The sequence below is a fragment of the Sminthopsis crassicaudata genome, chromosome 4, assembly GCF_048593235.1.
Source record: "Sminthopsis crassicaudata isolate SCR6 chromosome 4, ASM4859323v1, whole genome shotgun sequence".
Classification (NCBI taxonomy): domain Eukaryota; kingdom Metazoa; phylum Chordata; class Mammalia; order Dasyuromorphia; family Dasyuridae; genus Sminthopsis; species Sminthopsis crassicaudata.
This window is the reverse complement of record NC_133620.1, coordinates 227,860,005-227,873,179: the sequence shown is the minus strand read 5'-3', so window position 1 is coordinate 227,873,179 and position 13,175 is coordinate 227,860,005. Positions and strand designations below refer to the sequence as shown.

Below are 13,175 nucleotides of genomic sequence, written 5' to 3'. Positions count from 1 at the left end.
TGTATTCTAGGCATGAATGACAGACACATGGTGAGAAAGAATGACAAAGTGGATTAGAATGTCTCAGAGGGAGTAATGTATAATCAGGAAATAAAGAACTTTAAATGCAAACAGAGGTGTTTGCATTTGATCTGAGAGATAATAGGGAACTGCAGGAGTTCATTAATTAAAGGAGTGACATAGTAAAATTTGTACTTGAGGAAAATAATTTTGGCTGCTGTGTGGGCTGGAGAAGAGAGAAATTTGAGGCAAGTAGTCTTATTAGGAGGCTATTGGAATACTCTTAAGTGTGAGGTGAAGAAGGTCTGAATTAAGACAGTGACCCTGTGAATAGTGAGGACACTGATGCTGGAGGTGTTGTGGAGGTAGAATCAATAAATACATTGGAAAACATCTTCCTTTATCCCTTCCTCAGTACAGTTTAGCTTAGTTAACCCAGTTCCCATGGTAACAAATGTGAAATAACAAGAACCTTGGGAGAAAGTGACCTTAGCATCTAAGATTTTTTAATAGCCAAGGAAAAGGATACTGAGCATAGTTAGACACCTCACAGAATTACAGAATTTCAGAATTCAGAGACCCTCAAGTGCAACTCATATCGGAGAATATGTTCAGAAATTTCTTCCATACTCTTTCCACTCCTAAATTTTAGAAGAACACATTTTTAAATATTTTCATTTTTCCTATCATGCCTTTTTTGAGATTTTAAAATAGCATTTTTTCCAATTACATATAAAAATAATTTTAAACATTCACTGGTTATAAAATTTTGTGTTCCAATTTTTCCCTACTTCTTTCTCTCTTCTCCCCTCTCCCTAATACAGCAAATAATTTGCTGTAGGTTATATATGTGCAATCATGTAAAATATATTTCCATATTAATCATGTTGTAAAAGAAGAAATAGAGCAAAAGAAAAAAATTAAAAAGTGCAAAAATTGTAAGTTTTGATCTGCATTCAGATTCTGTAAATTTTTTCTTTGGATATGGATAGCATTTTCCATTGTGAGCTTTTTGGAATTGCCATGGATCATTGTATTGCTGAGAAAAGCTAAGTCAATCATAGTTGATCATTTTACAGTATTGTAGTTACTATGTACATTACTCTTTTGGATCTGCTCACTTCACTTTGCATCAATTAATATAAATCTTTCCACATTTTAAAGAATAAGTTTTTAAGGAAAAATTAACTGTAATCCTCGAAGTCATTGGACTGACTCTAAAAAGAAAGACAATATAAGGGGGATGGGTCAAGAGTTGGGGCTCTAGAAAATTAAATTCTGATAATAAATGCATAGATGATAGCTAGTTGCCATACTATATAGTGAGCTGGACTTGGATACAGAAAGGCCCGAGTTTAAATATTGCTTCAGTCACTTACATCATTTGACCTCCCTCCCTTGGTCCAGATTTTCTAATCTGTAAAATGGGGATAATAATAAGCACTATACAAAGTTGCTGCAAAGATCAAATAAAGTAAATCATGTAAAGTGCTTTATAAACCTTAAAATGCTATATAAATGATAGTTATTATTATGACATGAAATCAATTAAGAGAGAAGGAAGACAGCATCTAGAGACAAATGAGTGAAACTTCAGGAAACTTAGAGAGAAAGAAATGGAAGAGCAGCAGAATATCAATGATCAATATAAAAGTTACATGGAGCTGGAAGAATAGTGTGTAGAATACCAAAGTGTAGACTGAGCTGAAACTTGCAAAATGCTAAGGGCAGCGAGAGAGTGGGGGAGAGAGAGGGGGGGGGGAGGGAGGGAGGGAGGGAGACACAGAGACACAGAGAGACAGACATAGAGAGAGAGATGGAGAGAGTGAGGCAGAGAAAGAGGGGGAGGAAGAGACAGAGAGGGGGAAAGAGAGAGAAAGGGGGAAAGAGAGAGGGGGAGAGAGAGAGAGAGAGAGAGAGAGAGAGAGAGAGAGAGACAGAGACAGAGACAGAGAGACAGAGACAGAGAGAGAGAGAGAGAGAAAGAGAGAGAGAGAAAGAGAGAGAGAGACAGAGACAGAGACAGAGACAGAGAGACAGAGACAGAGAGAAAGAGAGAGAGAGAGATTTAGAAAAAAAAAAAAACAAACCCAAACCCAGAGCTATATAACCCCTATTTTTCTTCTGTCTTCTTTACCAATTAGAATGTTCTTAAGAGAGGAAAGTAGGAAAAAACCATGGTTAAAACTAAAATAGATGAAGAGATAGTAAGAGAATACTTAGCTGCTTTAAATGGATTCCAGCCTCCTGAGTCCAGATAAATTATAGACCAGGGGGCCAAAAAAATTGCAGATTTAGTCAAAGAACCACTGTCAGTAATCTCTGAGGAATTATGGAAAATAGGAGATGTGTAAGAAAACTGGAGAATGGGCAAATGTTCTCTGTCTCTTTCCAGAAAAGACTCCCCCCCGCAAAACCAAAAAAACCAAACCAAACCAAAACAAAAACAAACAAAAAAAAGAAGAGTAGTTTCTAGCGGCTACAGCCTGATGTTTTTTATTGTTCCCTGATAAAAATTCTAAAATAGTATTTGAAACAGCTGATGTGTACTTAGAAAACAAAATGGTAGCGTCCTTCTACACAAGGTCCTTCCTGATCTTTCCTCTCCCTGCTCCTCTATAAGTTTCTAAGATTTCCCCTCTAAAATTATCTTGTTTGCATTTTTAATAAGCACCTATTATGTGGCTTGGCATTGTGTTATATTCTGAGACAAATAATGCCTGTATATCCAGAAGATTTATTTTAGTCTGTCAGTAAAAAGATACTCCATTTCTCAGTTTTGGATATTTTACACTAACTGTCCCTCATGACTAGAATGTACTCTCTCCTTATCTAAAGAAGTTGAGTTCAAGTATCACTTACTAGGTGTATGACCTTGTGCAAGTCACTTAAATTGTTTGCCTCAATTTTTTAAACTGCAAGATGGGGATAATAGCACCTTTTCCCCAAAGTTGTTGTGAGGATCAAATGAGATCCTATTTATAAAATGCATAGTAAAGTGCTTGACAAAAAGTTGTTGTTCAGCCTTTTTTTTTTTATTTTTAAGATTTTTAATAATAATATTCCTTTTATTTTTCAAAATACATGCAGAGATAATTTTCAATATTCACCCTTACAAAACCCTGTGTTCCAAATTTTTCTCCCTTCTTCCCATTCTATTCTCTCCCCTAGACAGCAAGTAACCCAATATAGGTTAAACGTGCACTTCTAAACATGTTTCCATATTTATCGTTCAGCACAAGAAAAATCAGATCAAAAGGAGAAAAAATTAGAAAGAAAAAAACAAGCAAGCAAAGAACAACAACAAAAAAGGTGAAAATACCATGTTGTAATTTACATTCAGTCTCCATAATTTCTTTATGGATGCAGATGGCTCTCTCCATCACAAGTCTGTTGAAATTGTAAGCCTTTATTTTTGAAGAGGACCATTAACATCATGGAGTTAAAATCTTGACTTGTGTATGAACTGGATTTAAGTGAGACAGAGCTGTGAAAAGTGTCAGCTTTACTCTTTCTTTCAGTATTTCAGTGGCAAGACAAAAATCAAGACTTCCAATAGCCCAGGATAAGACAATCCATTGCATCTGCTCATTCTACCAATGGAAGTCTTTTTTTAATTTATTATAACTTTTTAATGACAGAACATATACCTGGATAATTTTTTTACAACATTATTGCTTGCACTCACTTTTGTTCTGACTTTTCCCTTCCCTCCCTCCATTCCTTCCCCTACATGGCCTGCAGTCTTATACATGTTAAATATGTTATAATATATCCTAGGTGCAATATATGTGTGCAGAACCGAACAGTTCTCTTGTTGCGCAAGAAGAATTGGATTCAGAAGATAAAAATAACCTGGGAAGAAAAACAAAAATGCAAATAGTTCACACTCATTTCCCAGTGTTCCTTCTCTGGTTGTAGCTGTTTCTGTCCATCATTGATCAATTGGAACTGAATTAGATCTTCTCTTTGTCGAAGATATCTACTTCCATCAGAATACATTCTCATACAGTAGTCTTGTTGCTGTGTATAATGATCTCCTGGTTCTGTTCATTTCACTCAGCATCAGTCTATGTAAGTCTCCAAGCCTCTCTGTATTCGTCCTGCTGGTCATTTCTTACAGAACAATAATATTCCATAACATTTATATACCACAATTTACCCAACCATTCTCCAATCGATGGGCATCCATTCATTTTCCAGTTTCTAGCCACTACAAAAAGGGCTGCCACAAACATTTACCTTCAGTATTTCTTTGGGAAATAAGCCCAGTAGTAGCACTGCTGGATCAAAGGGTATATATAATTTGATAACTTTTTGGCCATAACTCCAGATTGCTCTCCAGAATGGCTGGATCCGTTCACAATTCCACCAACAATGTATCAGTTTTACACATCCCCTCCAACATTCATCATTATTTTTTCCTGTCATCATAGCCAATCTGAGAGATGTATAATGGTACCTCAGAGTTGTCTTAATTTGCATTTCTCTGATCAGAACATCTTTTTATATGACTAGAAATAATTTCAATTTCATCATCTGAAAATTGTCTGTTCATATTTTTTGACCATTTATCACTTGGAGAATGTCTTGATTTTTTATAAATTAGAGTCAATTCTCTATATATTTTGGAAATGAGGCCTTTATTAGAACCTTTAACTGTAAAAATGTTTTCCCAGTTTGTTGCTTCCCTTCTAATTTTGTTTGCATTAATTTTGTTTGTACAAAGGCTTTTTAATTTGATATAGTCAAAATTTTCTATTTTGTGATTAATAATGATGTCTAGTTCTTTGGTCACAAATTCTTTACTCCTAGTGGAAGTCTTTTCATGCTGGTGTACATATTTCCCTAACTCACCAACAGCTTTGAGGGCTGTTGGTTACCCTCAATCTGGTTCCTTCATACTAAAGGTGCTAATTCTCCCCAACACCTCATATGCTCCTTGACCACATAGTATATAAACACTAGTTATTTTTTCTGTTGTTATCTCTGCCTCCTGGCTTCCTTCAAGTTCTAGCTAAAATCCCTACCTTCTACAGAAAGTCTTTCCAAATCCCACTTAATTCTAGTGTCTTTCTTCTGATGTTTATTTGTCATTTATCTAATATTTAATATGCTTGTACATAGTCATTTACTATAGATTGCATCCCCTATTAGACTGTGAGCTCCTTGAGAATAGGGAATTGTTTTGCCTTTCTTTAAATTTCTGTTTTTTGGCACATAGAGGGGCCTAATAAATGTTTTTTGATTGATTAACTGATTGAAAGCAATAAGGATAGTGAAAGATCTGAAAATCATGTCATATGAAGAATGATTAAAATAAACAGCAGAAGTTTAGGTTAATAAAAAGAATATTTGCAGGAGGACATATTAGTTGTGATCTAATTATTATTCCTTTAAATAAAGCTACATCTCTTTGTGACTTGAATTAGAGAATGAGATTTTAAAAAATAGAACAATGAGTAGCTTGAGTGACTGTTGAAATCTACTTTCACTATGATAATTTTTTAATGATAGCTTACCCCAAATCAGACACAGTTTAAAAAAAAAAATTCAGCTCCCATATCCTGTGTTTCATATATCCAGGCCTAATCCTCATTAAAATTCTTCATGGGAGCTAGAGTAACAGACAATCATTGCATTAGAAAAAGTGCTGATATTATAGTAATTTTCTTCTTCCCACAAATCCTATCCTACTCTCTCTTTTAGCATTTGCTCTGATTCAGATTTCCCATCTATTATAAGACTTTTTCCTTCTCTTCTGTCATTTTTTCAAGGTTAGGTATAAAAGTACCCTTTTTCCCCCTACAGAAAGCATTCTGAATTTTGGTAGTCAGCAGATATGCTACAGTGTCTTATTCACTTTCTGTGTGAGTTTTCATCTGTAGTTGATGAGGGAATACGTGACAGTATATGGCTAGTGTGTTTATGTTCTCTAGAATTTCAATAAGCCCCTCTATAACTCTCCTCTCTTTATCCCCACCTCCATGTTCACCCAATAACCAGAATGAATTTTAACATAAACAGTAGGTTTGCAAATTCCTTTTCTTCTGATGATCTTGCTTTATACATCTTATTAATTGCTCATCATTATAAGACAGGGCTAAGGCTAGGGCAAAAAAAATGAGTTAGAATATATACCACAAATTGTATAGTCTTGGTCCAATCTCCTTTTTCCAGTATCTCTTCCTTATCCCCTGCAAGTGCCATCTTGCAGGAGCTAAAGGTAAATAGAGAGGGAGAAAAGATACATAGAAGGGATACCATAAAAAGATTAATTTTCAAGCTCCTTGCCTGTAATTCTTCATTTGACATTATTGGCCATGCCCTGTCTTTAAATCTCTCAGCTCTCTGCCCTTCAATGTATTTTTTGGCTCTTTTCCTTTCTGTTTCTATATCCTTCACTGGTTTCTTTTCCTGAACTTGTCTACTAAATGTAATATATTCTCAAAGGCCGGCCTCTATTCTTCTTCTTTTCTATGCTCTCTCAATCACTTTTTTTTGTTTCATCTGTCATCTTTCTGTGAATAACCTCCAAATCTTTATTTCTAGTCCCAGCCTCTCCTCTGAGTTCCAGACCTGCATTTCCAGTTGCCTATCAGACATTTTCACCTGACTGTCCTTTTAGGACAGTGCTTTTAGCACCTCAAATTTAACAAGTCCAAAACTAAACTTGCCATCTTCTCCCGCAAAATAACTCTTTTTCTTGCTTTCTACATTCTTATTAAGGATATCAATATTTTGACAACTATTCAATCTGAAAGCCAGAATCATATCTAATGTCTTCTTCCTTGCCTTCCAATATTCAATTAGTTGCCAGAACCCATAGATTCTTTAAGAATTGTTAGGGCTATTCAATTTCCTTTTTTAAAAATTATTATTTAAATTCTATATTCTTATTCTGGTAATCTGGATATTTTGTATTTTCATAGAAGTTGATCCATTTCACTTGTCATTAGTTTTGTTGGCATTTAATTAGACAAAATTCAGTTCTGTTATTTTTTAAGTCATGTCTGACTTCATGATCCTATTTGGGCTTTTCTTGGCAAAGAGTGGTTTGTCATTTCCTTCTCTAGCTCATTTTAGGTGAGGAAACTAAGATTAAATTATGTCCAGAGTCAAAGAATTAGTGTCTGTGACCAGATTTAAACTCAGAAAAATTAGTCTTCCTGACTCCAGTCAGAGTATTCTGAGCCACTTATCTGTCAAACAAAATAGTTTCTAATGATTCCCCTTATTTCTTCTTCATCTATTATGAATTCTCCTTTTTAATTTCTTAGTACATGGCTAATCCATTGATCTTTCTTTGATGAAAATATACACATATTTAAATATATTTCCCCCAATTACTACTTTGATTACATCTCAGATAAGTAGCTAGTGGACTGGGTTAGGAGTCAGGAAGACCTGAGATTAAATCCATTCTTAGATACTTATTAGTTGTATAATCCAGGGAAAATCCCTTAACCTCTGTTTGCTTCAATTTCCTCAGCTGTAAAATGGGGATAACAATACCTACATCACAGGATTGTGGTGAGGATCAAATAATATAATATTTGTAATGTGCTTAATATAATGCCTGGCAAATAGTAGGTGCTATATAGATGTTTATTCTTTCTTCCTTCACTTTTCCCTTGTTCTTTTTATTGTATTTGTCTAGGTCTTAAAGGGGACATATTGAGGTCCCCAGCTATTATAATGTTGCTGCATCTCACTGTAATTTGATTAATTACTCTCTTTAGCATTTGAATACGATATGGTTTGGTGCCTATATATTTATGCTATTTCATTTTCTGTGGTACTTTTAGGAAAAAAATATATTATCCATGTTTATCTCATGTCTATTTCATAATTTTGCCTAATCTGAGATCATATTTACCACTGTGATTTGAATATGCTTGAGGCATAATATTTAAATTTGCTTGAGATATCACAAAGTCTTGTCCAATCCATTATTTTATCTCTGTATGACTCTGTTTTGAATATATTTTATTAAATAGTATAATACTAGATTCACCTCTCTAATCTATTGCTCTACCATATTCCATTTTATAAGTAAACTTACATTATCCATATTCACAATTGTTAATTGTATTTTCTTTTCTGCTCTTGTCTCTTACAATTTTTCCTCTTTTGTCCTTCACATTCCTTTCTTTCTCAAGCCTAATGAATTCTTAATCTATGGAATCTCCCACAATTTTTTTCTTTCATTTCTACTAACAACAACCTCAACTATTTTATTAGAATAGTTACAATAGCTCCTAACTGGTCTTCTCATTTTCATTCTCTACCCATTCCAATCCATCCTTTAAAGCACTGCCAGATTAATCTTCCTAAAGCAGAATTCTGGAACAAAATTCATGTTATTCTGCTCAAAAACTTTCAGTGGTTCTCCATTATTTTAGAAACCTAAATAAAGGGAAATTAAAACAAGGAAGGTAAGAATAAGATAACCCAAAGTGCCAATATTCAAGTCATACCCAAAATCATCTTGGTTTGCTAAAAAGATCACTTATCTAGGAATAATTAACTTCCATTTGAATCTTCCTCCTTTGCTTACCAAATGAGTCACCTTGAGCCAGTGATTTCATTTTTTTTTTTTTTTTAATAAGGATCTCAGTTTTCCCATGTGTTAAATTAAATGACTGGATTAGATGATCAGGAAAGATCTGGGCTTTACCCACCTCTGAACTTACTAGCTGTATGCCTAGGGACAAATATTAATCTTTTTGAGGGTCATTTTTTTTTCTGATAATGTACTAGTACCTGATTCATCTGGTTGTTGTAAGTTTCAAATAAGATGATGTGCATATAACATATTGTAAACACAATCTATATAAATTGCTGAATAGTTAGAATCTGCTCTCTGAAACTTACAATATACCACTGTTTACTATGGTCCGTTTTCATTGATGGTTTATATGGTAGACTATATATCATAATAGGCTGTAAGTTCCTTGAGAAAATTATAGCATGTCTTTTTCATCTTACTGTTCTAAAGTGCCTAAATCATGGTAGACATTGAGTAAATATTGTGACATTATCCATATTGTCTGCAGAGGATTAAGGAATTATCAATTCTATCAGTTCTTTGCTTAGACTCAGATTTAGGTATTTTACTGACACTTTAGTCATTGTCCTTAGCTATTGATCTTTTCTAGCGTCTCACATGCTTCATCATCATCCTCCTTTAGTGTCATTGTATGTGAAGGATTGAATGCACAGAGAAGTGACAGGACAGTTTAGGGTGAGGACAGGAGAAGTTTTAGCAACATAGTATCATGAATTCCAATAATTCTTTTCTTTCCTTTTTTTTTTTTCTCTGAGAATTCTTTTATCTGGATTTCCACATTCCATTTTCTTACTAGCTTATTGAGTGATATGGTAAAAAATTAGAACTTATGATACAACTCGGGGATCCCCAAGATTTTTTGTTTTCATATTAATGATCTTTTACTTTTTAACCAGCACACTTTGAACTACTACATTTCATCTAACGTGTTCCTTATGTTGTTATATTTCCTTTATTGCCAAACTCTTGAGAGTAGTAGTGATAATAATGGATAAAAAGCTAGCCTTTGGAAACAAGGGAGAATGGACAGAATCACTCAAGTTTAAGTTCTGCATATGACATTATTTATGGACTCTGGAAAGTCATTTAACTTCTCAATGGCTCAGGTAACCTCTAAGAATATAAGTAACAACCAAGTTGTTGGTGCCAAGATTTCCCATCCTCAAAGTTTTCCCACTTGGGTTCTTTACACTGATGAAATAACAGCTATTGTGGTCTGCATATTTGAATATGCTCTTACCTCTTGGTATTTTATAGAGTTAGACTATTGTTAACATTAACAAGATCATACAATTAGAGGATCATAGTTTTAGACGTGGAAGGGACCCAAGAAGATGGATTCCAATTTAGAGATGAGAAACTCAAGGCCCTAAGGTGAAATGATTGGCCAAGGGCAATACAGTGACAGAACCAAGATCTCAGCAGAGGTATTCTGATTTAAATACATCACTTTCCACATCTGTAATTCCTGTCCTGCCCATAGGACCTGCCTGTGGGTCCTGTAAAAAAGAATATTACAGTTGGAATGAAAGCATATGTTTTTATGATCTGTCCTTCTATGCATGTGGAACCATATGGTCTGAAAGAGGATTCAAAATTCATATTTTAAAAAGGATGAATTTTGAATCTGTCAGGGGGAGTTTGTGGTTGCTTTGTTCATCCAGCTTCAGCTTCCTTTGACTAGCCTATACTTTTTATCTTTATCCTTTTCATTTCTTTAAAGCTCAGATTTCCTTTCTTCTTTTTCTAAATCTTTTATGGTATAGTTCCACAAGCCCCAAACACAACGGTTATACTCTAATAGCTGAAGAAGCATAATTAATGGAGTCGTTTGCAATTCTCCCTAATGTTTCCTAATGGGTTGTGTGGCCATGGGGAACCCTTTCTCTTTCATCTTTTCCTGAGGCTGTGACCATCACCTAGCATTTCTTGAATTGTAGCTCTTCACCCTATGATTTGCATCCTGATCAGGATTTCAGTGATTCAGCAGATGAATTAGCAGAGCATAAAGACCCCTTCAGAGAGGTTTAGAAGCAGGCAGCACATTTATGGTCTTAAAGATCCTACTGTTTCTGCTCTCCTGCTGTCTCTCTCTCTCCCCCTCCCCCCCCCCCACTTCACTCCAACTCAGCCCTTAACACAAGACTCTAATGTTGTGTTTAAGCCATATATATTATTTTTTGGTTGTTTTTCCCTTTGTTTTTATTTTTTAATCTTTGTTTTTTTTTTTTTTTTTTACATTTTTTGGTATTTTTTATTGAAACTTTTTATTTTCAAAACATGCATGGATAATTTTTCAACATTGACCCTTGTGAAACCTTTCGCTCCAAATTTTTCCCTCCTTCCCCCCACCCTTTCCCCTAGATAACCCATATATATATATATATTATCTAAGAAGTCTGTCTGGATATATCTTGTTCCGGTATCGTTTTTTAGTTGTTTGTTTGTTTGTTTGTTTTTTGTTTTTTCTCCTTCCAGTACCATATCCATCATTCATTATCTCTAATAGCTGATGCTCAGCTGGACCTCTCATTTTTCTTACCTTTTACCAGGAGGTCTCTGGAAGTATTCATTTTCCCAATTATAGCCATCCACATCTAGAAATAGAGTTCTAGTGCTGGTATACCTTTATGCCATATTTAGCCTTTCATAGTTACTTAATGAATGATAACATTCGGAGGTGATTTGATTTGGTTTGGTTTTCTTTTTGTACTGAATGGGGAATTTCCCTCACTTTACTGTTCAAACAAAGTCTAAATTTAATGAACTTTTTATTATATGGTAAGAATTTTTGCTTATAGACTACATAGACAAGAAAATAAATTCAAGAAGATAGGATCATAGACTTGGGGTTAGAATGAACGTTAGAAGTTCCCTCTTAGTCCCCTGCCTAACTTTACAGATTATAGGATCATACATGATAGGACATTAGAAATCATCCAAACCAAATCCTCATTTTCCAGATTAAGAAACTCCGGGATTCAAACTGGCTTTCCTAAATTCACACAGGTTCAGGAAGATTCCTTTTCCTGACCCTGGATAAGTCACACTGTTTGCCTCAGTTTCCCCATCTGTAAAATAAGCTGGAGAAGGAAATGGCCAACCACTCCAGGACCTTTGTCACAATACCCCCCAAAGAGGTCATTACAACTTGAATGATAGTCTATGGCCAGTCAGGATTTTCAAACCCCACCAAACTCATACCTTTTGTACCATACAGTAATTTTATATGCTGCTTTCCTAGTGCTTTAAAATTATCTTTAAGTTAAAAAACAACAAAAATTATGGGACTAGCTCACGTGTGGCATCCTTTTGTAGGGAAAAAGTGCTAGATTGGGCGTTAAAGAATATGGGTTCAGGTTCCAGTTCTGCTACTTCCCACCTATCCGAACTTGGGCAGAAGTCACCTGATCTTACTGCCTGATCTGAAAAATGAGAAGGTGGGCCGGATGTTCTTTAAGGTTACTCCCTGTCTAAATAGATCGCCCAGTGATATATGATCCCAGCTCAGTGATTCCGTAGGACACAGACACTCCCCAGTGAGATGCCGTTATTACAAAGTCTACAAATGCAAAATCTAAAAATATATAAATTCCATAAAACATTCTTCGTCCTTGCACTTTCAAACGGCCACAACATCTCTCGCGGTCTGCGTTTGCTCAAATTTCTTTGAAGAAGGTATATCCTTTGATTATTTGAAACTACAATGCGTCCTTTATTTTGTTTTATTTATTGAGATTTTAAAAGGTTTGTCAAATGAGCTTTTTTTCGGGATCACTTAGTGCCCTCTGGTGGCCGACACTCGAACTGCAAGTCTCCTAGCTCCCACCTCCATGCTGGAGCGCTTCGGTTTGGGGGGGAGGGGAGTGGGGGATAGACTACAAAGTGCCTTCGGGTGCACAGGTGGAGGCGGGGGTTGCGGAGGATGGTTTTTTTTTTTTTTAAGTTCTCGGATTAATAAAAGCTGTGGTTCTCTGGAATAAAACTGCAAAGGACGAGAGATCGTTTTGTCCATTCCCTCTGTCCCCGGGCCAGAACCGCACCTACGACTTCGCAGATGCTCTATTGCGACCCTCGAGATCTCCACAGACAGTCACGCAGTGGGAGCCGTGTACAGAATAAGGTAAGAAAGGAATAAATTACTAAATGTAATCCATACTCTGAATTTGGAAAAAAAAAAAAAAGGTTTCAAATCGCTGTTAAATACTAGTAACCTCGAATATTTAATCAGTGTGTTATAAATGCATGGGATTGTAGAGAATACTAATTCCTTCCCCTGCTCCGGGCGAGCAGCTCGAAATCTCTCCAAAGCTTCAGCCGCCAGGAGCCCCGCCCCTCCGTGCGGCCCAGGGAAAACATTCTGCGGAAAAGGGGTTCTCCTCTGCAGTGCAGGGCACCTGCGGGGGGGTTACTGTGTTCTGACAGCCCTTCTCCGAGCCCAGGGGAATCCACGGGGGAGATGTAAATGCGCTTGCACGGCTGACCATATGAGCCTCCTTCCCCCTCTCCCCCTCCCCCCGCCCCTTTCGGCAGCAGCTGCTTCGGAAGGTTCTTGCAAGGTCGAACCTCGGAATCGGAACTTCTTCTCCATCCCCCACCCTCG

The 13,175-nt window shown here is 36.0% G+C and overlaps 1 protein-coding gene across 1 annotated transcript in view; it reads left to right on the top strand.

The window, feature by feature from the left end:
* Positions 1-12,498: 12,498 nt before the first annotated feature.
* The window catches only part of RIPPLY2 (ripply transcriptional repressor 2), an 88,709-nt gene continuing 88,032 nt past the window's right edge, over positions 12,499-13,175 (top strand). Inside the window, exon 1 of the mRNA XM_074310392.1 lies at positions 12,499-12,695. Coding sequence (XP_074166493.1) covers positions 12,630-12,695 — 66 coding nt within the window. The 5' untranslated portion in view covers positions 12,499-12,629. The remainder of the gene's footprint in view (positions 12,696-13,175) is intronic.